Source organism: Dermochelys coriacea, chromosome 1 (assembly GCF_009764565.3).
Source record: "Dermochelys coriacea isolate rDerCor1 chromosome 1, rDerCor1.pri.v4, whole genome shotgun sequence".
Classification (NCBI taxonomy): Eukaryota; Metazoa; Chordata; order Testudines; family Dermochelyidae; genus Dermochelys; species Dermochelys coriacea.
In genome coordinates this window covers 240636022-240663982 of record NC_050068.2, presented here as the reverse complement: position 1 = coordinate 240663982, position 27961 = coordinate 240636022, and the positions used below count along the sequence as shown (strand labels likewise).

Sequence of the window (27961 nt, the reverse complement as noted above, 5' to 3'; positions counted from 1 at the left end):
CTACCCCTTCAGATATGAAACAAATACAATTCAGTACTTAAGCATCTAAGCGGTTTATATTTTAAATCAGCAGGAATCAGGAAGGTGGGAAGAATAGAATGAGACGGACAATACTGAAAATATACTGCCATTATATAAATCAATAGTATGCCTTCACCTGGAATTCTGTTTTCAGCTCTGGTCACCCCATCTCAAAAGAGACAATAGAAATAAGGACAGGTTTCAGAGTAGCAGCCATGTTAGTCTGTACTTGCAAAAAGAAAAGGAGTACTTGTGGCACCTTAGATGAAAAAATTTATTTGAGCATAAGTTTTCGTGAGCTACAGCTCACTTCATCGGATGCATTCAGTGGAAAATACAGTGGGGAGATTTATATACATAGAGAACATGAAACAATGGGTGTTACCATACACACTGTAACGAGAGTGATCATTTAAGGTGAACTATTACCAGCAAAGGGGGGGTGGGAGGAGAAGAGAAAAACCTTTTGTAGTGATCATCAAGGTGGGCCATTTCCAGCAGTTGACAAGAATGTTTGAGGAACAGTGGGGGGTGGGAGTGGGGGAATAAACATGGGGAGATAACTTAGGCTTGAATAGAGACTGGGAGTGGATGGGTCATTACACAAAGTTAAAGCTAACTGTATCCAGTTTGCAAATTAATTCCAATTCAGCAGTCTCTCGTTGGAGTCTGTTTTTGAAGCTTTTTTGTTGAAAAATTGCCACTTTTAGGTCTGTAATCGAGTCACCAAACAGATTGAAGTGTTCTCCGACTGGTTTTTGAATGTTGTAATTCTTGACATCTGATTTGTGTCTATTATTCTTTTATGTAGAGACTGTCCAGTTTGACCAATGTACATGGCAGAGGGGCATTGCTGGCAAATGATAGCATATATCACATTGGTAGATGTGCAGGTGAATGAGCCTCTGATAGCGTGGCTGATGTGATTAGGCCCTATGATGGTATCCCCTGAATAGATATGTGGACACAGTTGGCAACGGGCTTTGTTGCAAGGATAGGTTCCTGGGTTAGTGGTTCTGTTGTGTGGTGTGTGGTTGCTGGTGAGTATTTGCTTCAGATTGGGGGGCTGTCTGTAAGCAAGGATTGGCCTGTCTCCCAAGATCTGTGAGAGTGATGGGTTGTCCTTCAGGATAGGTTATAGATTCTTGATGATGCATTGGGGAGGTTTTAGTTGGGGGCTGAAGGTGATGGCTAATGGCGTTCTGTTATTTTCTTTGTTGGGCCTGTCCTGTAGTAGGTGACTTCTGGGTACTCTTCTGGCTCTGTCAATCTGTTTCTTCACTTCAGCAGGTGGGTACTGTAGTTGTAAGAATGCTTGATAGAGATCTTGTAGCTGTTTGTCTCTGTCTGAGGGGTTGGCGCAAATGAGTTGTATCGTACAGCTTGGCTGTAGACAATGGATCGTGTGGTATGGTCTGGGTGAAAGCTGGAGGCATGTAGGGAGGCATAGTGGTTAGTAGGTTTCTGGTATAGGGGGTGTTTATGTGACCATCGCTTATTAGCGCCATAGTGTCCAGGAAGTGGATGACATCTTGCACTAAATTGCGCTACATTGATGACATCTTCATCATCTGGACCCATGGAAAAGCTGCCCTTGAGGAATTCCACCATGATTTCAACAATTTCCATCCCACCATCAACCTCAGCCTGGATCAGTCCACACAAGAGATCCACTATTTCCCCATGTTTATTCCCCCACCCCCACTGTTCCTCAGATGTTCTGGTCAACAGCTGGAAATGGCCCACCTTCATTATCACTACAAAAGGTTTTTCTCCCCCCCCCGCCCCCGCTGGTAATAGCTCACCTTAAGTGATCACTCTCGTTACAGTGTGTATGGCAACACCCATTGTTTCGTGCTCGTTCGCGCGCTATATATATATATATATATATATATATATATAAAAATAAATCTCTTCACTGTATTTTCCACTTAATGCATCCGATGAAGTGAGCTGTAGCTCACGAAAGCTTATGCTCAAATAAATTTGTTCATCTAAGGTGCCACAAGTACTCCTTTTGTTTTAAATAGAAATAAGTAGTCCAGAAACAGACAAAAAAAAATTATTAAATGCAAGGAGAGAATTCCATACAAGTGCTGGAAATGATTGGGACATGATAGTTAGAGAGGAGACATGACAAAGGCATATAAAATAATAAATAATATGAACAAGTTAAATCATATGCTCCTATTTAATCTCTCGTAAGAAAGAACAAGATGACAGAATAAAATAAAAGCAAACAAAATTAAAACTGAAAATGAATTTTTTTTTCCTCAGTGCCTAATTAACTTGTGGAACTCACTGACACAAGGTGTTATTGATGTCAAGAGATTAACTGTAATAAAGTATTAAATATTTAATATGGATCATGAGAGCTTCCACAATTATATCAGGATAAAAATATTAAGAATATAAACCTGTGTGAAAGATGGCACAAACCAGCCTCTAACTGTCAGGGGTTACTAAGAAGCTTGTCCTGTGGATGTGAAGATATTCTATAACAAGGGTCAGCGACCTTCGGCACGCAGCTCATCAGGGTAATCTGCTGGCAGGCCGCCAGACATTTTGTTTACATTGACTGTCCACAGGCACGGCCCCCTGCAGCTCCCAGTGGCTGCAGTTGGCTGTTCCTGGCCAATGGGAATTGCAGGAAGTGGCACAGGCCACAGGGACGTGCTGGCTGCCGCTTCCCGCGGTTCCCATTGGCTGGGAACGGTGAACCGCAGCCACTGAGAGCTGTGCAGGGGGCGGGAGGGCAGTGCCTGCAGACTGTCAACGTAAACAAAATGTCTCGCAGCCCGCCAGCAGATTACCCTGATGGGCCACATGTCAAAGGCTGCCGACTCATGTTCTATAATCATCCAGAATTTCTTGCAATTGGTTCTTGCCAATGTCAGACACAACACTAAATTAGAGGGACCCAGAGTGGACAAAATTCATGAGTTAATACACATGTTGCTAGTTTGGGAATTTCTTTCCATTTTATAGTCAAATTGTTAAAGTGGACATTTTGCACCGATTTCTTTAATTAATTTCCTATTAATTGTTAGTAGAAATTCAGATTTAACAGAGATTTTTCTACTAAATTTCATTCTTAAAACACTCATCTATGATGAAGACAAGTTCAGGGCCTCATTAACATCCTTACTGTGAGAACAGCACAAACTCAAGCACAAAGCTGATAAGTAATATGCACAATCAACACCCCTTCTGAAATACCAAACTTCCACATGTCAAGGAAGCTGAAATGGTTTGACCAAGCTGAACTCCTGTATTGGGACCCTAAAGTCCTGTGTGTATTAAAAAAAAAAAAATTCAAAATAATTTTGGATTGAAAGTCGAGAGAATTTTTCATGGTCAAAATCAAAGCAATCTTTGAAGGAACTTTAATGACACTAACATTTTTTTAATAAAAATAAAATTTTCGCCTCCGATAGTACAAGCACTTATTCACATCATTAATTTTAACAACACGTGCATAAAGTTATGTACCTCTTTAAGTGATGTACCTCAACATAGCAATTTTTTAAAAATTCAAATAAGATACCTTACCAACAGTGGAATTTTAAAAATACTATAGTGATATTTAAAACCTCCAGCATTTATAATTTAGCTCATTATAAATTTTAATCTAATCTAGAAATTGCACAAGTTTTCAAATTAGTGTTACAATACCTGAGCTTGATTTAAATCAGTGAGTTTTAGAGGAGTTTATTTTATTTTAAAGAAAATCCAGTGATTTAAATCATTCCACCCTGGATGGACTTCTTGTTTGATCTGTAAAGGCAATTCCTATGCTGTTATGTCGCTTTGAACAACACACACGTACACGCACACGTGAGAGAGAGAAATGCACAAGCAGTAGATTCAATGTGAGAATAAGACCGTGAATGTACAGGTTGAGTATGGAATTAAATATAGACCATTATCTCCAAATAATAAAAACCCCAAAAACAGAAAAAATATTTACAAGGTAATTGGAATTAGCATCTATTTCTGTCTCCTGGCTATTTCAAAGGCATCTATCCCCTTGGCATTTAAGTCTTTCCTCACCTAGACTGCAGAGTTAAGGCTTAGAGCACTAATCAGACTTACTTTCTCCACCCAATACAATCCCAGCAACCACCAAGAAAATATTCTCCTTTCCCTAATCTGCTTTTAACCAATAGAGAGTAGCAACAACACACTTTGGTCGCTATTCTGTTCCTTTCTGAATAGATTCCACTGGACCTGTAGTACCCAGAGCAGGCAAGTTACAGCCAAGCACCAGTGTGCATGTGTGTGATCCCGATCTTCACGTGGTGGTGCTTCTGGCCAGTTCCCTCACCTTCTTGGGAAATCTTTCCCTTAATCAAACCATTCCAATGGGCAACCTCCAGGAACATTAAAGATACAAGGTTTGCTCCCTCCACCCCACTCTGGGTGCACATCTGTAACAGGACAAGGAATTGGAGTGGATGGTCAGAAGAGTGAACCTTCTGAGCACAATAACTTTTCCACCTACCTCTGCCCCCAAATCATTCTGTATTCAGATCAGAATTCACAACTAGACTCATTTCCCCACAATAACCCTCCATTACCTCTCTGCGAGGACCTCCAAAGGGCTAGTTCCCTGAGACCAGCTTCGTACCATCCAAGCAGAATCCATGGCAGCCAGAAAGCCCCTGGCTATTCCAGTTCCCATCGGCCAGAATGGCTAGATGTATTAGGTCACCAAAAAAAGGACAGGGAAGGGGGAAGAAAAGGAAATTAAAAATGGTACCAAGAACATATTTAGGGGGCAGCCTGCTAGGATATTATAACTAAGAGATTAGCTTGAGACACTGGCTACCACTGGGCTAGTGGAGGCCAAATGCATGGTGAACTGGCTGTGAGCTAATCCACAGCTATGTTTCATTATTCCCTACAATGACTCATAGCCTGGAGCTGCTAAGAGCCTCTCTTAAAAAACAGATATTTCAAACTAACTACAATATGTTAATTATTAACTGTCCTAGCCTAGGACAAAGCATAGTGTCCTCAGAGATTCTAGCGGCCACAACAAGGAGCAGGTAGAACAGATGCAATTTCAGCAGGTCTCTCACACTGAGCTTCCTTTGCAAGGTCAATGCTATGCTGAATACTCACTGTTTTCCCAATATTCCTTCCTCCGGCCCCTCCCATTCTATTATATAAAACAGCAGTTGCCTTCCTCATGATAAAATGCTCATAGCACAAAGTTTCAGGGGAGCGATCACTTCCATTCATGGCTCACACAGTGAGTGAGCTGTTTAACACCTACCTCCAACAGACTGTCCCCAACCAGTGCCACAAGCAGCTGATGGCCATTCTGCTCTCGCACCATCGCTGCATTCTCTGATGCGTACATACATGTGAAGTCAAACATGGCCACATCAGGTTGCCCATAGTGATTGATGGCAAAGTCCAGTGATGGCAGCTGCTGATTGGTAGAAAAGTCAGCTGCTTCCCTGGCATAGTTGAGCAAAGCCTCCTGGTCCACATTCTCCCGTGAAAGTAACAGCTCTGTGTCCGCATAGTCCTACCAAAAGAGAGAAGAGTCCTAGTAGAACAGCCATTTGGAAAGAGGAAATTTTAAGTTTGGTATCTGCAGACAACTGTAGGTTCTGAGACTCCTCTGAATCCACTGATTTAGGATCTTTCTCTAAATTATTTCATGATCACTAGTGTCTAGGCCTCTAAGAGAAAACAATGTTTCTATCTCTTCTTCTTGCAAAGAGCCTTGACAACCCTGCTGGCATTTCTGAGCATGCCAACAGGCAATATGGTCACTCCAGAGGTGTGAAAGTGTAAAAGTGGACAATGCCAGCAAGTGCAGTGTTTGGTGGGTGCTTAGCATGCATGCTACAAAATGGAAGCCTATATGCTAAAGCTGGCAACAGTATCTTGGCCAAGAATAATCTGTTGGGTCATTTCCAAAGGATACAGTCAACAACAGACGCTATAGCTTCATAAAGTTGTATAACTACAGCCTTTTGAGGATTGTTTCTGAAGGAGCTTCATGGTTACTATGTCACCTGCTAAATTTATTTATTTATTTTTACTTTTTGAATACTTAAATGCCCTTTCTATTTAATCTTTAAAGGGAGTGAACTTCAGAGCTTAGCTATATAAATCTAAATCACACCAACATAAACTGAAGTGAAGATTAAGAGCTTGTCTACACAGAGCAGCAATGCAGACTACAGAGGAGTGATTTCTAAAGCATATTGTATCACGCACTGACTGGTCCATGTAGATCCAGCTGGTGCACATTAAAAGCTCCCTAATGCACTTCAGCATCGCACTGTTTAACACAGTACTATGTTAAAGTGCACTATGGAACTTTTACTGCATGCCAGCAGGTCTTCGTTGGCCAGTTACTCCATTACATGTTAGTTGCTTTAGAAATCACCCCCGCTCCCAATCCTAAACCCGTAGTACGCATTACCTCACTGGGTAGATGTGCTCTCAGTGAAAGCAGCCAGCTGAAGTCCTGTGAACCTCACTATAAAGGGAAGCATGTCTGGGTTTAGGTCTCGATTAAAACAAGCTTAGTGTGCGCCAGCTGAGGGTATCTGAGCAAAACAATTAACATAAAATATTTTTACATGTTTCTTTGGACTACGGTTTGAAATCTGATATCCAAGATTCCCCTAATATATTATTATTTCAAATCATGTTCCTCCGAGTCAGATTGACATACCCCATGTGAGATATTACATAACGGACCCAAACCACTAGCTGGCCAGTTAGTAAAACAACTGATTGGAGAATGTTAAATTCTTGGTGATTAATATGCAGCTGTCTTGCCATAACTATAGAAGGCAGTTCTAAAGTACAGCCTGGTTCTGTATATTGTCAGAACAGACTAAACAGTGCAGCCCAGCTGTTGACAAATCAAGTGTAAATGAAATGTTAGCCCATTGGTGTATATGGTAGTTAATTTAAACTCCTGTGCACTTCCCTACATGCTCTGTTTTCAGACCAAAGATGCAAGATCTAGAGCCCTACTTATTTCTTTAGGACCAAAAGTGATCTCTGTCAATATGAGTAATGGGTAAAGCTCCATCACAAGTTCTCTTCACATACTCCCAGCTCTTTCACCTCCACCACACAAGACGGAGTCACTGAAGGAGCCTATGGGCCTTGCAGGACATTTAAACTTGCTATGTCTAGAAGCCCCAGTTCTGAAGGGGGATGTGAACAAGTGCAGAGCAGAGCACATAATCCTTTTCTAAGGACTCAATCTGCTTCCTCTAACAGGGTGCTAGTCGCATACCTGCCTTAAAAATCCTGCAGATCATGTCCTAAAAGAGGCCTACCTCAAAACACTGAAGAGAAGTCAATATGCCCAGGTATACATTAAACGATCATTTAATTCCCTTCAAAAATATACTCTCTTCTCCCAAGATGCCAAGGCCAGATTGTCTCATACATCCAATACAGAGAGATTTGGGAGAACGTAATACGCACATGCAGTATCACCCCTTTGTCCAGCAAACTCTGCTTTTTGGCAGTCATGACGAAGTAGTGAGTGTCATCTTTGTAGTAGACAATATTCTCCAAGTCAATACCTATGACAGAAGAAAAGGATGTAGTAATACAAAGTTGGTTGTATGTTATATGTAGTACAAGAGCTCACAGCATCATTTGGAAGAGCTCTGGCTCAGACTTCCTCGCTCATGCTAAGGTGAGGCGTGTGCACAGAGAATGTCTGATAGTGCACGAGACTCACCCACGCCCCTAAATGTAATGGAGGGCCCTGCCAAAATCCCCCAAAGCCTTGGGAAGATCCAACCTACACCAGACTGAAATTACATCAGCTGGAACCCTTACAACAGAGAGAATTATTATACGGCTGCACTGAGCACTTTATTCACATGCTTTCAAGGGGTTTCAAAAATTTAACCTTTAGCTACACAGAGACACCTCTCTCCTTCCCTAGTGGCCCAGACCTTGTTTTGACATTCCTAAGCTTGACTTCAGAGGAGTGGGGGAGAGAGGGAAAACATGGCATCCGAGTTCCTCCATGGAGTGCTGGGATGGCTTACCACATGTCTGAAAGTTAAAAAGCACCGCCCTCCAGTTACAAGCTACAATGACAAGCAGCTGAAGAACAAGCTGGAACAAATCAGTTGAGGAAGTGGGAGATAATCAGACAGGAAGGACAGACAATAGTGAGGTACTTCTTGGATCAAGGGCCATGATACTCAGTCGTTCATTGGTGGAAAAAAAAAAAAGGCAGCTTAAGGAGACAACTAGTATAAAAAAATTGGTAATTACATAAACTCCTTCACCTTGAGATACTTGGTCATTGTTCACAAACCTGTGGCTTCTCGCAGATCCTGGAAGAACTTCTGGTTAAATATGAAGGCCACGCCACTGATCTCCTCCACTTTGGCTTCGGCTGTGGTGTTGCGATTGATGAAGTTTGCTGTGATAGCAATTGCTAGCTTACCACGGAACTCCTTCCGGCGAAACCCTAGGGACGGGGTAGAGCAGAGATCATGAAATACAGCTCAAGAGAAGACTCAGCCTGATACAAAACGAGCCCCTACATATATGACAGAAAGGGTCAGATACTACAGAGACTCTTCTTTACAGGGGAAGCAACAAAATCCTCTCTTGCAAATTGCTTCACCTGGAAAATAACATTTGGATCTTTGAAGAAAAAAGAAAATGTCTGACTATAATGAAATTACTTCCCTTTATCCCAGACAGTGCAATGGCTCTTACAGCAATGTTTTAAAATTCATTCCCAACCACCCCATTTATATGCCTAATAATTCGCCACCTTATCTCAGAAGCAAGAGGTGCTGCAAGTGCAAGATTAGTCCACATTAAAAAAAAAAAATCTATAAAAATGTAGAGAATCTGAAAGTAATCAAGCCCAATACACCGGCTGCTTTGCTTGTAGAGGAAGATGAAGAGAATGGAAGAGGAAGTGGTGGTACAAGTGGCCAACTGGATTCCTGAGGGCTGAAGGGGAGCTTGTTTCTCCTCTGTCACATCTTTACAGGCTTTTTAAGTGCTGAATATTTGGAAAGAGATTGGAGTGCAGCTCATACAGAGAATTTTTTTTGTTCAGCTCTGCTATGACCATTTAAAATAGAGACAATTTCACTGCTAAGTGTGTGTTGTGGAAAACTCTCCATTGTGGACACATCAGGAGCCATTACCTTCTAAAGTGTTCCTCCTGCCATCTCCTCCAATGACCACTTCAAATTCGTACTCTGAGACTGGGTGTGTTTTTGGGTGAACCTGTGCACGCCAGCCTATCCCTGTAGATAAACCCTCAGTTAATAATGTATTAGGCGTATCTACATTCACAGACATTTTTTAAAAAGTGAGCACAGGAATCACCTCTCACTTCCTACACAAACCATTTCTCACATCCCTAATTTGGGAGGCTACACAGTTGATACCCTAACAGGTGGTGTTAGCATCTTTTCAGGACCATTATGGTACGCCTGATTGCATCTGGAAAACACTTGCAGTAGTAAGATCTAAGCCTAGTGTACACATTGGGTTCCCTTTAAGTGAAACAAATAGCCAGAATCTACCCAAAACTTTTAGACAAGTTTAACAGTATACTAGAGAGATCATTGTAAGGCTCTCTGTGTTACAAGACTGAAAAAGACTTTGCCCAATAGATTCAAAGTCCAACTTCTCATACATTACATGATCGGTTTAGCCAGTAACAAGATTGCCATCATCATCCACGGCAAGCGTGCAGGGAAAATGAACTAAATAGCCAGAACGCATGCAATGCAAGTGGTTGCTGTTACAAAAAAGTTCTACAGTATTGTAGGCGCAATGGGCCAAAATGCTGCAGGAACTGTAGCATTTTGTTCATTTCAGTTGAATACATTAGATACTTTTAGTTTTGTAAAGTGAAGAAAGGAAGGTTAAGTTACTTATCCTTATAGTAACTGGAATTTTTCGAGTGCTGGCCCGTATGGGTATTTGCTGGAAGTTTGCATGCGCTCCCTGTGCTTGGGTCTCAAAATTCTTCAATAGCTGCGTCTGTCAGTCAAGGTCTGCGCCCTTCAGTTCCTCATGCCCTCATTTGGGAGCACAAGGGACGTTTTCTCTCCTGTTCTTACTCTACCACGAATCCGAAGAGGATCTGAGCAGAGGGGAAGGGGGGCAGGATGCGAATACTCATAAGGACCATACAACTTTAAGAACTCCAGTGACTATATGGTAAGTAACCTTCCTTTCTTCAAGAGCTGGTTCCTGTAGATATTCACTGTGGGTGACTCCTGGGCAGTGATTATTGAGGAGGTGCTCTGCACCACAGTTCAAAAGATCACTGAACCAAAGGAAGGATTGTACGAGGGCACAGTGCTGGATAACCATGTGAATGGAGCCCCAAGTTGTCACTCTGTAGGTCTTCCCTTCCCTATATGGAAGCCATTAAGGCAGCTTGAGCTCTGGTAAAATGAGCTTTGACAGACTAAGCAGGAGGGGTTCTGCCAGCTCAAAGCAGAAGAGGATGGAGTTGGAAATCCATTCAGAGTGTCTTTGGGAAAATACTGCCTCTCCTTTCCATCCTCTCAGCAAAGGAGACAAAACCTCTGAGATCTTCTAATGGGCCTTACCCTGTCCAGGTAGAAGTCCAGGTCTCTGTGTACATCTAGGGTCTCCTGTCCTCCTCATTATTGTGAGGTCTGTGTACATTTAGGTCTCCTAAAATACAGGAAGGTAAACCTTCTGATGCAAGTGAAAATCAGGAGGAATCATGAGGACAAACTTGGGATGCAATCTCAGGGATACTTTGTCTCTGTGAAAGACTGTATAAGGTGGGTCCACCACCAGGGACCCAAGTTCACCTGCTCTCTTGGCTGAGGCGACAGCTGTTAGGAATGCCACCTCCATCAATAAGTGTAAAAAGGAACAGGATGCCAAAAGGTTCAAATTGCAGGTTCATAAGCACCAGCAGTATCTGGTTCACATCCTAAGCAGGCATAAATTTTGAAACTGGTGGGAAGTCTCTGACAATGCCTTTTAACAACTGTACTGTTATTCGGTGGGTGAAAACTGACAGTTCTTTACCAAAGAATGAGAGACACCGATAGCGGCTAAGCATACCCATAGTGAACTGATGGATAGGCCTGATGACCTAAAGGAGAGGAGACAGTCCAAGATAAGAGGAATTCTGGCCTTCTTCGAAGGGAAATGATGCTCTGGCATCATAGGGAGAACCGCTTCCATTTGGAAGCATAACTCTTTCTTGTTGAGTGCTTCCTGCTATTGAGAAGGATGGATTGGACCTCCTCCAAGCAAGATCTGTGCAAGTCTGCAGTCCATCCAATAACCAGTCTGCCAGATGGAGAGGTGTGGGGGATGGGATGGTTGGGGATGCTTCTGTTCTGTGGCAGTAGGCTGGGAGACAGCTGCAGGTGAATGCATGGGCGGGAGGCCATTTGCCCAGCTGTGGTGAACCAAAACTGTCATGACCACCATGGCACTATCAAAATCACTGTTACCTTGTCGCACTTGATCTTTCAGAGGACGTGAGGTAGGAGGGGAATGGGAGGGAAAGCATACTTCAGCAGGTCTGACCATTCCACTGGGAAGGCATCTCCTCTGGAGTCCTGCCCCTGTGAGTGTTGAGAGCAATAGGTTGGGCACTTTCCATTTCCATTGGTTGCAAGAAGCTCCCATGATGGGAATCCCCACTGGCAAAAAAATCTGCAGGACTAACGACAAGTGGTGCTTCCCCTTGTGAAAATGCCTACGGTGTTTGCAAGGGAGTTCATTACTCCTGTTAGGTACACTGCATAGAGGGTAATCTGATGCTATATGCACCAGTTCCAGAGTTTGACTGCTTCCCTGCAGAGTGGGGCAGACCTTGCCCCCCGATTTGTTTGCATAATAAACAGAGGCCCTGTTGTCTGACCTGACCATCAGTGGACCGGATGAAGGGCAGGAACCTCTTACACTCTGTACTGCCCGAAGCTCAAGAACATTGATGTGGAGTGTGGATTCTTGCAGAGTCCAGGAACCCTGAGCTGCATGGCTGTCCAGATCCATTCCTCAGCCCAGTAGAGAGGATCCATAACAAGTGTCTTTGTGGGTGGCACAGGAACAAAAGACCTATACAAACATTGCCCTCTTTTCCCACTAGGTGAGTGATATCAGGACACTGAGGAAATGAGACTTTTGTCTAGGGGGTCTCTGCTCAGAGTGTAGATCTTCCTCAGCCAAGCCTGGAGACCATGAAGGTGTAGCCTTGCAAAGGGGATCAAAGTAAATGCATGCACCGGGTGACCTAGCAAGATGAAGTAGGACTGGACTGATGTCCGAGGGCTGAGACGAAGGTGAATAATGAGGTCTATCTTTGCAAGGAATATGTTCTGTGGTAAATAGGTTCTGGCTGCAATAGAGTCTAGATTTGCTCCAGTAAATTCTGCAGTTGTTGTGGGTGTTAAAGTGAACTTTCCTCGATTTACCTGGAGTCCCAATGAGTGATTCAAGTTGAGTAAGGAGATGAGTGCTACCTGCGCCTTTTAATACAATCCTCTTGTGAGCAGCCAGTAATGTAGGCAGGGAAATATAGAGTTGTGTTGACAGTGTAGGTGTGCTGCCACCTCTGCCATGACTTTTGTATAAAACCTTGGGGCTATTGAAAGGGCAAAGGGGAGACTCATGTATTGGAATGCACTAGCCTCACTGTGAAATGCAGCCATCTCCTGTGCGCTGGGTGGATGTCAATATGCTAACAGGTGTCCTTCAAATCAGGAGCTGCAAACCAGTCACCTTCATTCAAGGAGTGGATTATAGCAGACAGGGTAGACATCCTGAATCTGGAGTAGCAGATGATGATGTCCAGTTGCCAGAGGTCCGGGATGGCCTCCAGCACGCTTTCTTTTTGGGGATTAGATTGTATTTGAAATAAAGGCCCTCCCCCTTGTGATGAGGGGGTATAAGTTCTATAGCCCCTAGCTGGATTAGAGAGTTCAGCTCTTGTCCGAGAATCCTCTCATGACAGGGGTCTCTGAACTGGGGCAGATTTTCAAGAGGGTGGGACAACAGGAATTTGATTACGTACCCAGTTGCAATGTTGTCTAAGACCCATTTGTCTAATGTTATAAGCTGCCACACAAGAAGAAAACAGGCCAGGGGAAAACAATGAAAGGGGGAATGGAGACTGGTTGTGCATGGATTGGCTGATGGTTCTCGAACGTCCCATCAAAATGTCTTGGTAGGTGTTTGACTCTGGAGAGGGGATGGTTGAGCTATGAGGTGTCTGTCGTGCTGCACCCTCTGACATTTTTTCAGAAGTTCATAGGCCCTCTGGAGATAGAACAGCTATGGGGTTGGCTGATATCTTTGTAGTGGCAGCTTAGAAAATTTACCTGTGAAGAGCAGGGGTGTATATTCCCAAAGAGTAGAAGGTGGCACAAGAACCCTTAAAGGGAAAGAAGCAACTCAGTTTTCTCCCTAAATAGATTATTATCCTCAAAACAAAATTTACAAATCTGTGAATCTCTATGGCCAGAAAGGACCATTGTTATGATCTAGTCTGACATTCTGTATAACAAAGGCCATAGAACTTCCCCAAAACAATTCCTACAGCATATATTTCAGGAAAATATCCAATCTTGTTTAAAAAATTTCAGTAATGGAGAATCCACCACAATCCTTGCTAAGTTATTCCAATGATTAATTACTCTCACTCTTAAGGTGTAAATTTTTATTTCCTGTCTGAATTTTTCTATTTTCAACTTTCAGCCATTGAATCACATTATACTTTTCTCTGCTAGACTGATGGGTGATCTAGTCACCTTTTAACCTTCTCTTTCTTAAGATAAATAGATTCAGTTCCTTGAGTCCATCACTATCTGGCAAGTTTCCCAATCTTCTAATCATTCCCCTGGCTCATCTCTGAACTCTCTCCAATTTATCAAACATCAGCTGGATTTCTTTAGGGAACTCCAATGACTGCAACCAAGAGATCTGCCTCATGACTACCAAGGTCACTAAGGCGCAGGAAGCCAGGTCCGCTGCATCAAGTGGCACCTGAAGGGACAATCTAGCTACCAGCTTCCCCTCATCTAGGGATAGCCTGGAATTGAGGCCTACAGTCCTGCAATACCTTATTGACAAACTCTGACAGCTTGTTGTAGTTAATGAAGTCATACTTTGCCATGACTGCCTGCTAGTTCACAATGTGGAATAGTAGGCTGGCTGAAGAAAAGTTCTTTCTGATGAAGAGATCCAGTCTCTTGGAATCCTTGTCCAAAGGAGTGGACCTGGGTTGATGTAGTCTGTTCCCCACCATGACTGCTTGGACAATCAGATAGTTCAGCTTAGGCTGTGAAAAAAGTATTTCTCCCCCTGAAAGAAAACAAAATATTTCTTTTCAGTCCTCTCAGGGGTCAAGGAACAGGTAGCTGGTGTGTACCAAATGTCCTTAGCAGGCTCTAAAATGGGCTTATTAATAGTGAGAATCACCTTGGAAGGATCTGTGTACTGTAGAATATCCAGAAGTTTGTGTAGGATCCTGGCATTCACAGATCCTCCTCAGAAGTTCCCAGTACTGCCTGTAGTCCTTGGAGAGGAGAGAGAGGGTGGTGCCATTACTTCATCTGAAGAAGACGATGATGCTGTTGGTGGATCTAGCGGTACTGACAGGTCCAGTTGTTCTTGTTCCTCCATATGATCCTGGGGAGTTGAGGCTCCTCTCTTGGAGGTAATTTCTGCCAAAAGTGATGCCCCCAGCTCCTCAGTCTGAGGTTCGATAGCATGGATTCCAAGAGCTCCAGTGTGTAAGCTCATATACAGTTACAGAAGCAGGTCCCACAGGGAGATACCATTGGTCCCTAGCTGCATAGTATAGGTCATGGGGATGTAGGGGCCTCTGGAAACCACCTGGACCAAATGTCCCATGTCTGGACCATTGGGAGAACCTGTGGTATCACCTCCTGTTCATCTGCGGAGTAACAGTCATCCAACATGATAGGTGGGTCTGTTGGTACCATTTGTCTTATGGCAGGATGGTCAAAGGTATATCTCAGCGAGTAGCATCCCAACAGTGTTGAAGCATCCATGGCCCAGCTAGCATATGGAACCAGTGAACAACATGGGAACAGTGCAGTGATGTCTCTGACTAGAACAGAGTCCTATTGTTTCGGCAACTCAGGATTTGTGTTAATCGCCAGGTCCTCAAGAACGCTGTAATGAGGTTTGTAGGAAGGAGAACTGGCCAGGTACTTCAGTATAGGTTGGTGTCCTGAGATGGGGTTGGGCACAGCTCTCAGTGTGGTGGGCGAGTTCTCCTTCCTATCCTTACACGCCTTTGTGGAGGTTTAGTGCCAGAAGCACCTGGCCCGGGCTCCCTGTGAGCTCTGAGTGAACCCACTCTGGGGCATGGAGTCTCACCTGGTATCAAGGGTGGGGAAAAAGGCAGCCCATTTCTTGGTGGTCTTATGCGGTGATTTTTCTCTTTCTATAGCTGTTTCTCCTTTCCTCTTCGTATCTTTGTTTCATGGAGTCTTTGAGGCTGCTGCAGGATTCTGAGCTGGAAAATGCTGTTGCTACTGAGATACTGCCCGGAGACTCTGACCAAGGAGAGGGAGAGCAGAAGGGTCCATATCTGACAGGGGCCTCATGAAGGGCTCCATTAGATGTCTGCAGAGTCTAAATTCCAGAGACTGCCTAGTGCCAAGGGGAAAGGAGTAGCAGGTCTCACACTCTGACGAAATGTGCGATCCCCCAAGGCAACTCTCAAGAGGGTCACTCACTGGGAAATCCTGAAGGCAGGCCAGGCTAGACTTGAAGCCCAGAATCCTGGTTACACTAAATGCCCTGGGAGAACAATGGAGGGCAGGGCAGGGCAGACCCCCCCCCATCCCCACTAACTATGACTAAACTACTATCTGTCAGGACTCATTCTACCAGAGCTCAAGCTCAAGGAATCCTCCCCGCCCCAAGATTGACAGAGCTACCTGAGGCTTTATTTCCATGGCTACCAAGTACTATGCAAGCCATGGCTGTGCAGGCTTCCTTTGGTTCAGCAATCCTGCAGACTGGTGCAGAGCACCTCCTTACACCTGCCTCCTCAATCACTGCTTGGGAGTCACCTACAGTGAATACCCATGGAGACCAGCATTCAAAGGAGGAAGGTTACTTATACCCTATAGTAGCTAGAGAATTCTTCAAGCTGCATGGTTCCCCTGTGTATTTGCTCAGATCCTCTTCAGATTTGCGGTAGAGCAGGAATTGGAGAGGTGACTGGTCCACACTGTCCCTTATGCTCTCGGTTTGGAGCACATGGAGATGAAAGGTGCAGGTGCAAACCAACAAACACTGCTACTGAACAATTTCTGGTCCAAGGCAACGAGAGCACATCCAAACCCTCCAGTGAATATCCACAGGGACCAACCCGAACCAATAAGTTTATGTACTAGAAAGTAAAACCGATTGGATTAAACTAGCCTACTTCTTCAGTCTGAAGAACAGCATTGTGTGCATGCACCTGTCTCATTTTTTACTCCCCTACTCCCCCCCATTTTGTCTTTACTTACTCTCATTCTCTTGGTCCTCAGGGGGATACACAAGCTCTTGGAATTCCACATTGACATGGATCTCTATTCCCAAGATCAAGGCAACCTTCAAGAGGATGAGCTGGAGCTGACGGATACCTGCAGGACAGGAGATAGACAAAATCTATCTTTATTATAAATGTTCATCGGTGCACATCTTATGGAAGCACCAGTTACTACATCAGCCTCTTCAGATCATTTTTAGAAATAAAGCATTTTATAAGATGTTTTTAAAGAACACAGAAATCACTCTCCCAGACCAATGGGCAAGTTTGTCCAACACCTGCCTTCCTATCCCAAGGATTGTGGTTCAGGGTTCATGGCAGGGCATCAAGCTTCACACCTCCTGCTCCTTCGAGAGCTGGCACAACTTTAGAGTGAGGTAGGCAGTTTGTAGGCCTGGAGGAATACTATAGGAGATAAAGAAACTGCTACTCTGCAGGGAAAACTCTACTGGCTAATTCAGGACTCCACATAATTATTGAGATTCAAGGGCCGGGGGGGGGGGGAGAGGAGAGGAGAAGACGGGGACAAAAGAGGATGGAATGCTCTGTGCGTGTCTGTATATAAGATCAAAGTTCCAGAGATCTTTCTGTCAGTCCTACCTATCACTTCAAAACAAGAGCTAGACCTTTTTCTTACACTGGAGGCCAAGTCCTATTTATCAGCTGTTGCTAGGTAGGATTTGCTTCCCTATCTTCCAGCTTTTGTTTGCTCACCACTTGGCAGAAAACATGCTCGGGTTAAAAGGAACTGGCTGAGGACATACCCAATACATGATCAAAAACAAAGGAATGCATTACCCTGTGACTGTGAAGCACAGTCATTCAGCTTTAAAATGGCAGCAGATCCCCCATTTAAATCAAACTTATCTTATCTTCTCAGTAGCTTGATTCCTAACCCTCTACCCCATCAAATCCTATTCATAATCTGGCAGCTTTCCTTGTACTCACTCACTTTCCTAAAAACATTAAGTAGTAAACCCATCTTTACCACTCCTTTCCACTCTTCCAAATGTATACATTACAATCTATGTGAAATTGTCTTATATTGCCTGTACCAGGAGTGTCATAACTTTATTTCTACATTTTTGGGTTTTGCAGGGCCATACGCAAAATGTGATGTTCAAGAGTATTAGGCCGTTTTCTGCAACTTGCCTAGCAATTCTAGGGCAGAGGATTGGTGTGACAGTTGCAGGGGTCTCACCGAGGCACTTAAAGAGAATTATCAGTTGGAAGGGGGGGGGGGGAGTTGGTTCCCCAAGTCTAAATTTTCAAAGTAGAAAGGAAGGGTTAATGGCAAGATCACAGGTGTATGCTGGGTTGCAATTACAGGTTCTGCAACAGCTCCACCTTTAGCCCACGTCTAGGTCTGGCCCAAACAATGCTATAAAAAACACAGGACTGAATTGCATCAGTCACATATTACAGGGACACAGCAGATCAGAGGAGCTACTGCTGTAGATCAAATTTTATTGAGTCACTAAATGATACCTCCCACCTTTTCCCTGAGGAGACGCGAGATCGGATGTGTGGATAACAGATGCTTTACTTACTGATATGGTCAATGGCTCCTGCGCAGAACTTGCCATAGAACTTTTTGGCGCCAAGGCCCCGCAAGTCGTGTATGGTGAATGGCCATAGGTGCAGCACATTGTTGCGAGAGAAGGCATCCCGCTTTTCTATGACTACTACCTTGGCTCCTAGTAAAGACAGGTCGATGGCTGTACGAAGGCCACAGGGTCCAGCCCCAATTATGAGACACTGCAAGACATTGGCACCAAGCAACATTACAGACCTGAATAAAAAAAATATTTCTACCACACCTTCAAAGCAGCACAAGGCACTTCACTTAGTCCTATTGTCCTATAGCTGCATTGCAAGCTGGGATTTCACCAGACACAAACCCTTTTGATGTCACCTGTGTGCTCTGTCACTAATCCGTTAATGCAGTTACTGCAGCCTGAATTAAAGAAAGAATGTTACACCGGTGGAAGAGGTGAGGAGTGAACAAACCATTTGTGTATTTTCAAGTCTCATTGAAGAAGTGTGCCAAGCTGTACTCTTCCATCTTTGTAAAATTTGGGTAGTGTCAAGAGTTCCAAAGGATCCTGGCCCAGTTTGTGTTAATTTCTCTCCTTACAGCAGGTAATTTAGCCATTTTCTCTTTCTACTTTTACTTCCCTTAGCCTGAATTGGCCATTTAGGAGGCAACTACCAATGGCCTTGCCTACACGAGACTTTTTCCTTAAAATTTCCCACTGCCGTGGAGCTGCACCAGTAGTAGCAATGATGAGACTACTAGGGTAGGCAAAACACAGGAGCTAGGATATTTGAATCAATAGCTCACTGAGTTCCATTCTGAGCAGCATGGGACAACACTGCAGTAAAAATGCACAGATTGTGGTTACTCTACCATTCCCACCGTCAAAGCAGCAACAGTGGGAAGTTTTAGGAAAAAATTTAGCATAGACACAACTCTTTTCTAACTGATGAGACAATTTCTAGCAGAACACATTTCCCTTCAAGTCTACTTTTGCTGTGTGTTCTCTCTTCCTCCCACCTCGTTCTTCACTCCACTCACAAGCACTATTACTATTGAAGGAAAGTAACTAGTAATCTGAACATAATTACAAAGCCAGCTATCTTTGAATAGTATATAATGTCTTAGTAGGATTAAAAAAACCTCTAAGATGGCATGCTAGCATTACTTACCCAGAGTGCAATCCTACGGCCTAAGAGAAACCCTGTATACGAGCCCAAATGGCTCACAAGGTGATTTGTAGTAAACAGTCCATCTTTATCATATTATTTTTCTGCCTGAAAACATAGGAACTGACTTCTGTTGAGTACAAAAAACACCTGATAGAGTCAGGTTTCAGAGTAGCAGCCGTGTTAGTCTGTATTCGCAAAAATAAAAGGAGTACTTGTGGCACCTTAGAGACTAACACATTTATTAGAGCATAAGCTTTCGTGAGCTCTGATGAAGTGAGCTGTAGCTCACAAAAGCTTATGCTCTAATAAATGTGTTAGTCTCTAAGGTGCCACAAGTACTCCTTTTCTTTTTGCTGATAGAGTCAGTGATCCTACACACTTTATACCTCAATGAGGTGTGAACGCAGCCCAGATTCAGACATACATCTTAGGCTGCTATGTAAACATTTTCCTAGGCCTTACTGGGGCCTCTGGGTTGGATCTCTCTGATACTCCTTAAGCAGCTCTTAAGCGTGCTAGAGATTGATCAGAGCCCCAGTTGCTGATTAAATGGTCTCTGCCAAAACATGAACATCAAGGCCACATTTTACATAGCCAACAATTATTTTTCTGATAATACTCCCAATGTGAAGTAGTCATGATGGTCTCTCCCAAAATTTGAAGCTGTTTGAGGTCCCACTAGTCAATCGTTACAATTAACCTTCAGGCAGAGATCTTAGATATGATCTGAAACTATGAAACCAAAAAAAGAAGGGCATCACAACAGGTTCTCAGACCAAAAGACCCATCAAATAAACAATTCAGGCCGCCAGAAAGAAGGCCAGCTGAAACATTACATGATTTGCAATACAATTCCAAAAAAAGGGTTCTAGATTAACTCAAACTTTCAACTCACTCCTTGAAAGTTTTTTTCCCCCTTATTAAGCACTTGCAAAAAGTCATCAGATCCTGATCTAGGAGTTTTTCCCCATTTGTTATCGATTTCTTTGTTGATAATACAATTCTCAAAAACTTTTCTTCCATCTGTCAAGGTTACGAAGAGGATAAAGTATTACCTAGTAGCTGAACGGTTGCATCTTTATACAGTTAATGACTGCTCCATTTTTTTCCGCAACTACATCCCCAAAGAGGACTAAATATGATATAAGCATCCAGGCCACATTTACACAGCCAACTTTTATTTTTCTGATGACACTCCCATTGTGAAGTAGTCATGATAGGATCCAAGAGAATAAATGAATTATTTTATATTGGACAGCTCATAAATTCAGGTCCACAGAATGTTCCTGTATATTAATTAGCAATGATTTTGTCCTAATAAGGTCAAGATTTATTTTTCTTAAATTCTACTTCTCATTCTTTATTCAAATATAAGGTTAGGCCATACTTAAGCATTTAAATATTCTGAATGTAGCATGTAAGGAATCTAATAATATATTGATGGATGTCCATTCTTGTGCCTCCACAGGACAACTTACTAAAAAATATTATACTAAGCTAAGAGTCATTCAGAGATCCCACAGATATTTAAGCAAATTGTTTTTAAACTGATCATCTCTTCCTCACACTTCCAACCCCTTTCCAGGTCGAGACCTCATGCAAAAACTGGCTCTCCTGTAAGAATGTTCAGAATTCAATGCGCTATGTATTGGATTTATAAGGAGGTGCCTACAGTAACTGAAGCTCTACAACTGGAGACAGTGACAAGTTCTAACTTGAGGTGGAAATTACGATCAATAGCCGCAACAACTTTGTGCAATATACGCAACTTCCCCCTCAAAAATACCCTACAGCTGAGATTTTTCAGGAACAAGAGTAAAGACATTCGGAGCAGTGGTTCTCACAGTGAAATAACCCCATGACATACATTTTTAATGCTTATGCCACAGTGTTTAAGTGCTCAAGTTGGAGCAAAACACTATGTGCAACTCTTCTGCTTTAATACTCTATAAGCATAATTTTCTGGTTAGCCGAAAGTTGGCTATATGCTGCAATGACTGAACTCACACACCTGCATAGCTTCAGTCCAACACAGCTCTTAAGATTGTAGAGCTAAAGCTGAGATTCAAAGTATTAGCTCCCCTCTCCAGTTTCACAACACCAAGGCTTCTGATTACCTCAACCCCTCAATTTCACCCCAGTTTGGAGGTTCTGAAACTTTCCTAAAAATTGGTCGTGTGTGCGTGCACAATATGACAGAACTGAAATTATTCTAGAAATGACAGATAAATGTCCTGACTTAACATATGTAAAATCTTAACCCTTAAGGGAAACTTCAAAATAGTTTTTTCCCCATTTAAATTTGTGTGCGTTTTTAACTAGTTGTCTGTTTAAAAGCAGGAATATAAAAAATTGTAAAAGTAACATAAGCTTTCTTTAAATCAAATAGACTCAACTCTCACTTGAGCACTATGTATAGTACAACTATGGTCATTTCTCAGATGTTATATATAAAAAAGTCTTAATGGGGGATTCAACCAGCATTTGAGACAAGTAATTAACAGCATTAGAGAAACTAGGTAAAAGTAAAAACTCATATGTGCATTGCATTTCTCTACATACAAAAACAGCCCAACACGGGATATCAGTTTAAAGGCATGCAGCAAATCTTAGAGCTGTGCATATGTCTTCAAGAACATAACACTATTAGCAGTAAATATTTCATACTCTAGCCTTTAGTTACCAACCCTATAAAACCAGAATTGAACAAACAAACAAGGGAGAAAAACTGAAATAACCTTCTAATATCCAAGTGGGGAGTTAAAGTCCAGTCATCTAGATTACAGATCATTGACTGCACATTAACAGAAATTACTTCCATTTCAGTTTCTGTAATACAGGAATTAATCAAGACATTTGTTTCCTCAGGGAAGGTGAATATATAGCAATGAACAACATCTCACCCTTGGTGAGTGAAGCAAGACATACAAATTAAGAATCTCAAGAAATTAGAGTGGGAGTATCATACTCTTCTCTCTCACCTTCCTTTTTAAAAGAAACTGGGTGATCACTTACAAAAAAGAACTCTAGAGTATATTTAAATGTATAATTACTGAAAAATGATTCTGTGCAGATAACTGCACTGTGAGAGCTTAATTGCTAGAGGAACATAGCACAGAATGTGATTTTCTCTTCTACAACTCTTTTACTGAATTCTGTTCAGATTTAGAGTAGAAACTCCTCATTGTAAGTAATTCATCTTAAAAGGTTGGTGTGTGCTGTAATGTAGACTTGTAAGCACACAGAATGTAAATGTAGAACTGTAAAATTGTCTCGGTCCTTCACCATACTGAGAGTGATGACATAAAACATTTACCTACCTTTCTGTAACTGTTATTCTTTGAGTCATGTTGCACATATCTGTTCCTCTGTAGGTGCATGCACGCCTCATGCACTTTTCTCCTCTCAGTGACACCTGCCGAGCTAGCTGGAGTCCTCAGCTGCCACATGCTACTGTGTGCTGGTATAAGAGGACGAAGCTGACCTTCAACTCAGTTCCTTCATACCAGACAGACTCCGACAGAGAGGAGAAGGAGAGTGGGTTGTGGAATGGACATGTGCATCACATCTCGAAGAACAACAATTACAGATAGGTAGGTAACCAGTTTCTTCGAGTGACTGCACATGTCCATTCCACTTTAGGGGACTTAAAAGAAAACATGCATGAAGATGGGTTCGGTGTCTACCAGAACAGAGATAGTACGACAACCTGTCAGAAACTGCCATTGTCTCTGGACTGATGGGAAACGGCATAATGAGAAGCAAAAGTGTAGAATGAAGTCGCGACTTTACAAATGTCTATGGTTGGCACTTGAGCCAAGACAGTTGCAGAAGTTGCCTGTGCTCTGGTAGAATGCGCCAATGTTCTAGCTGGTGGGATTGGATTAGCTAGTTGGTAGCACAAACGAATACATGAAGAGATCCAGGATGAGATTCTTTAAGTAGAAACTGGCTGGCCCTCACATCTGGATCCAACAGGAGAGACAGGGGAGGCTCAACAGACAAGGATACCAGGGTCGACTCAGCGCTGATGAGGTCACACCAGTGCTATAAAAGATTAGGTGAGCATGTTCTTGTGTCACTTTGAAAATGACTCTGGGAAGGCAAAGGGAATTGGAGGGAAAGAGTACAGGAGAGATTTCTTCTAGGATAGGAGAAAGGCGTCTGTCAGCAAGCTTGGGCCGAGTCCTCCTCAGGGACTAAACTAATAATATTTGTTGGTTCTTGTTGAAAACCGGTTCACTTGGGGAGTCCCCCACAGTTGGAAGATGGACCTAGCTACATCTGGACATAATGACCACTCGTGGTAATCGGAGAAGGATCTGCTCAGCTGATCCGCGAATGTGTTTAGTTTCTCTGGAAAATATGCAGCTCTGAGATTAATTGAGTTGGCTATACACAAGTCCCAGGAGGCAGTTTGCCTCTGGAACAGTTGGTTCAACCATGACCCTTCTTATTTGTTTATGTAAAACGGTCATCAAACTGTCAGAATTAACTACTCTTTGCCCCACTGTGTGGGGGAGGAAGGTCCAAGCAGACTAGACATAACACTCAACTCCCTGACTTTTATAGTCTCTCTAAATCGTAAGACAATCAAAGATCTTAAGTCTCCAGGGACCGTCTATGAGTTCCCCAGCTCAGAAAAGTCACATCTATGACTACAGTGAGGTTTAGTAGTGAGGAGCAAAAAGGGAACCCTCATGCACTCTTTCAGAGGGTTCATCCACCAGTTGAGAGATGACAAAATTTATGTTGTCACTCAAAGCAGTTTGTCTAAATGGTGACAAATCAGAGCATAAACTGATGTTAGCCATGCTTGAAGCTTTCTGAGGTATAATCTGCCATGATGAACTACATACTGCCATGTGACCAAGAAGATTGAGGCAGCTGCATACCATTGTGAACAGGAATGCTCTCATTTGCAGCACTAAGTCCCTGAAAGTTTCAAACCTGGTTTGTGGTAGAAAGGCCTTGGCCTTCATGGACTCTAAGAACGCCCTGATGATTTCTATGGTCTGTCCTGGTTTTAGGATTGATTTGTCTCTATTTACGAGAAGCCCCAATGCGTTGAACATGGACAGGATAGTTGATATTCTGGATAGGACTTGAGCTTTGGACTGACCTCTGATCAATCAGTCATCCAGGTTAAGGAATACCTGGACATCTAATTTTCTTAGGTGAGCTGCTACAACTGCCATGCACTTCATGAACACTCGAGGAGCAGCTGACAGACCGAACAGAAACACCATGAACTGATAATACAGTAGTAGCCATTCACCATGAATCTGAGATACTTCTGATGGTTGTGATGTATTGTGACATGGAAGTAAGTGTCCTTTAATCCAGGACAGCATCCCAATCCCCCTGCTCCAGGGAAGGAATAACTGAAGCTAGGGTAACAATCTGGAATTTTATTTTCTTCAGGAATTTGTTTAACTCCCTTAGGTCTAAGACCCCTTTTGTCTTGGGGATCCGGAAATAGCGGGAATAGAAGCTTTTGCCCTGAGGTACAATGGAACTTCCTCTATGGCCCCTGCCTGAAGAAGTGATTAGACTTTGAGATTTGAAGGGCAATCTCAATCTCATTCTCATTCCTGAAGGATGGGGAAGAGAGGGTGCAGTTAGAGGGGGTAGAACTGAACTGGATGGCATACCCCTATTCCACCATGCTTAAGACCCATCACCAGCCTGAAGTTATGTGGGTCGAAATACCTACAAAGTGCGATAAGCGATTGGTAAGACTACGATTTAGTCATGGATAGTTTTAGTAAAAATCATGAACAGATCATAGAAAATAAACAAAAATTCACAGCCTATGACCTGTCCATTACCTTTTCTATAAATACCCCTGATTAAATCTTAGATGGGGGGGGCCCCAGGGCCAGTCCCACCAGCTGCGGCTCAGGTGTCCCTGAGGCCACTGAACAGTGGCTGGTGTGACTGTCCCTGGGGCCATTACTCCAGCCGTCCCCAGACCACTGCTCAGGTGGTTCCTGGGGCCAGCCTCACTGGCTACTGCTCGAGCAGGCCCCGGGGCCAGCAGCCAGAGGCCACTGTCCTCGGGGCCACTGCTCCAGTCAGTCCCAGACCACTGCTCAGGCAGTCCCCAGGGCCAGCAGCCGGGGCCACCCCAGCAGCAGCCAGTGCAGCTGGCCCCGGGGTTGCCCAAGTGGCTGGCTGCGGGGCCGCTCCAGCAGCAGGTGGTTTGTGGTCCCCAAGGCCAGCTACATGGGTAGCCCTGGGGGGCAACCACACTGGCCACTGCAGAAGTCATGGAGGGTGTAGAAAATCACGGAGACAGACACATAGCCTTAGCGATTGGTAAATGAACACTGGAGAAAAGATGGAGCTATGGTAACTAGTGCACTCTCCTTGACAAACCCATCAAAATGCTTGCTTGGATGAAGTGGCTGGACAGGACAATCCCACTTTTGCTGAAAAGGAGGACGGCAGAGGGCATCTCCTATAACCTCAGCTCTTTCTCCTTAGTGGATCTTGGGACTGAAGAAAGCAAACCCCTGGTGTCTGTATGGCTGCTGCGGATGAAACTGCTTTTCTTTTTGCTGCTGGAGTATGCATCCCAAGGGATTTGAATGTTGCCATGGAATTCTTAAGACTCTGAAGCTTGTCGTCTGTCTTCTCTGAAAAGAGGGAGGAATCTTATCTTTCTTTAAGGTCCTGGATAGTCTGTTGGACCGCTAGAGGTAGCCCAGACAACTGCAACCATGAACACCTTCTCATAGCAATAGCCGATGCCATGGTTTGAGCAGCCGAGTCTGCGCTATCCAAACTATCCTGAGAAGCAGTCCTAGCAACCAGTTTACCCTCTTGAGCCATTACTGCACATTCTTGTCTATAGCTAGGGCCCTACCAAATTCACAGCCATGAAAAATGCATCACAGATTGTGAAATCTGTTCTTTTGTGTGCTTTTACCCGATACTATACTATAAAGATTTTACAGGGGAGACCAGCGTTTCTCAAATTGGGGGTCCTGTCCCAAAAGGGAGTTGCAGGGGGGTCACCAGGTTATTTTACGGGGGGGTCACGATATTGCCACCCTTACTTCTGTGCTGACTTTAGAGCTGGGCGGCCAGAAAGCGGCAGCTGCTGACTGAGGGCCTAGCTCCGCAGGCAGCAGCACTGAAATAAGGGTGGCAATACCATACCATGCCATCCTGACATCTATGCTGCTGCCTTCAGAGCTGGGCTCTGCTTTCAGAGCTGGGCTCCCAGCCTGCAACTGCTGCTCTCCAGCCGCACAGCTCTGAAGGCAGCATCGATGCCAGCAACAGAGTAAAAGTAAGGGTAGCAGTACCATTACCACCACTCCCAAACAATAACCTTGTGACACCTCCCCGACCCCCTACTCCTTTTTGTGTCAGGACCCCTACAGTTACAACACCATGAAATTTCAGATTTAAATAACTGAAATCATGAAAACAAAAAAAACCCAAAACGTATGACCACAAAATTGACCAAAATGGACTGTGAATTTGATAGGTCCCTACCTATAGCCCTCTGGTAGCTTGTCTTTAAAATTTCATAATGTTCTTCCAGAGGGTGAAGTCATATCGACTCAGGAGAGCATGTTGGTTTGCAATCCTGAATTGCAGGGTTCCTGAAGAATAAAGCTTGCAACCAAACAGATCCAGCTTCTTTGAATCTTTGCCTTTAAGTGTGGATGGACGCTTTTTGGCCCCGCCTTTCCCACACATTAGCAGCTACCAACACAAGAGAACCTGCGGGGGGAGATGAGGATTTAAAAAAAAAAAAAAAAAGTTCATACCCTTTAGAGGGGACAAAGCATCTTCTCTCAGCTCATTTTGCTGTGGGGGAAAAGAAGAAGAAGAGTCTCTGCCTAATTGGTAGAGCTACCCTGGCTGAAGTGACTGATACCAGGTTGACTACTAACTTTTAAGAGCTTTCGTGCATCTCGTCTGCCTGAATGGGATGTACAGAGGCAACTCTTTTAAAAAGACCTTGATGAGCTCTGTGGTCGTCTGGCAGTGACTCAACAGCCTCATCTAGTGATGAGGCATCTGAGGTGGCAGTTGGTCTATGTCATGCAGCAGAGAGAGGGCCTGAGTGGCTTCTGGCTGCTCGGTACCAATCTCAGTACTGGGAAAATGATGCTCTTTGTGCCGATGCCTCTGGTGCACTCTCCATGACAGCAAGCGAGATGATTGAAACAAGGTCGAGGAGGGGGGGAACACACCAGAATGGTCACGGAATTAGGCCTGGGACCCATCCTTGCCTAGGCCATTGACCCTTAGGAGGACCCCAGTGCTGGGGCTGCTGCATGGCGCAGGGTCCCAACTACTCTGATGGGGATATGTTCCCCCGTCCTGGGTGGGATACAGAGGACCTCATCTCTAAGTCCCAGGAAGAAGAGTCAGATGTTTCTGACAGCGGAGGTGCAAATCCAGATGTGACTGGTGAGAGGTAGCCTGGGCATGGCGGTATCACGGAAATCATGGGAAGCTTTCCTCAAGGGAACATGAACTTCTGTGGAGGCTTGGGTAGCAGCACCGCAGGATCTGGATGAGGAGAGGTATGAACCATGGGCATCGGTACCAGCTGAGGACCTTCCCTGCTGGCCATACCGGTACTGTGAGGCTAAGCATGTCTCTTGCGGCTGCATATGCCTCTGGGGTTGTTGGAATCAGCATCAT

General features: G+C 43.8%; 1 protein-coding gene across 11 annotated transcripts in view; it reads right to left on the bottom strand.

The window, feature by feature from the left end:
- The window catches only part of MICAL3 (microtubule associated monooxygenase, calponin and LIM domain containing 3), a 255799-nt gene that overhangs the window by 138650 nt on the left and 89188 nt on the right, over window positions 1–27961 (bottom strand). For all 11 annotated transcript variants that reach the window (XM_038403871.2, XM_043517551.1, XM_043517556.1 and 8 more), the window contains exons 3-9: window positions 18130–18337; window positions 16557–16673; window positions 9201–9302; window positions 8348–8503; window positions 7495–7595; window positions 5303–5560; window positions 4602–4717 (exon numbers count right to left, since the gene is read on the bottom strand). In XM_038403871.2, coding sequence (XP_038259799.2) covers window positions 4602–4717; window positions 5303–5560; window positions 7495–7595; window positions 8348–8503; window positions 9201–9302; window positions 16557–16673; window positions 18130–18337 — 1058 coding nt within the window. The remainder of the gene's footprint in view (window positions 1–4601; window positions 4718–5302; window positions 5561–7494; window positions 7596–8347; window positions 8504–9200; window positions 9303–16556; window positions 16674–18129; window positions 18338–27961) is intronic.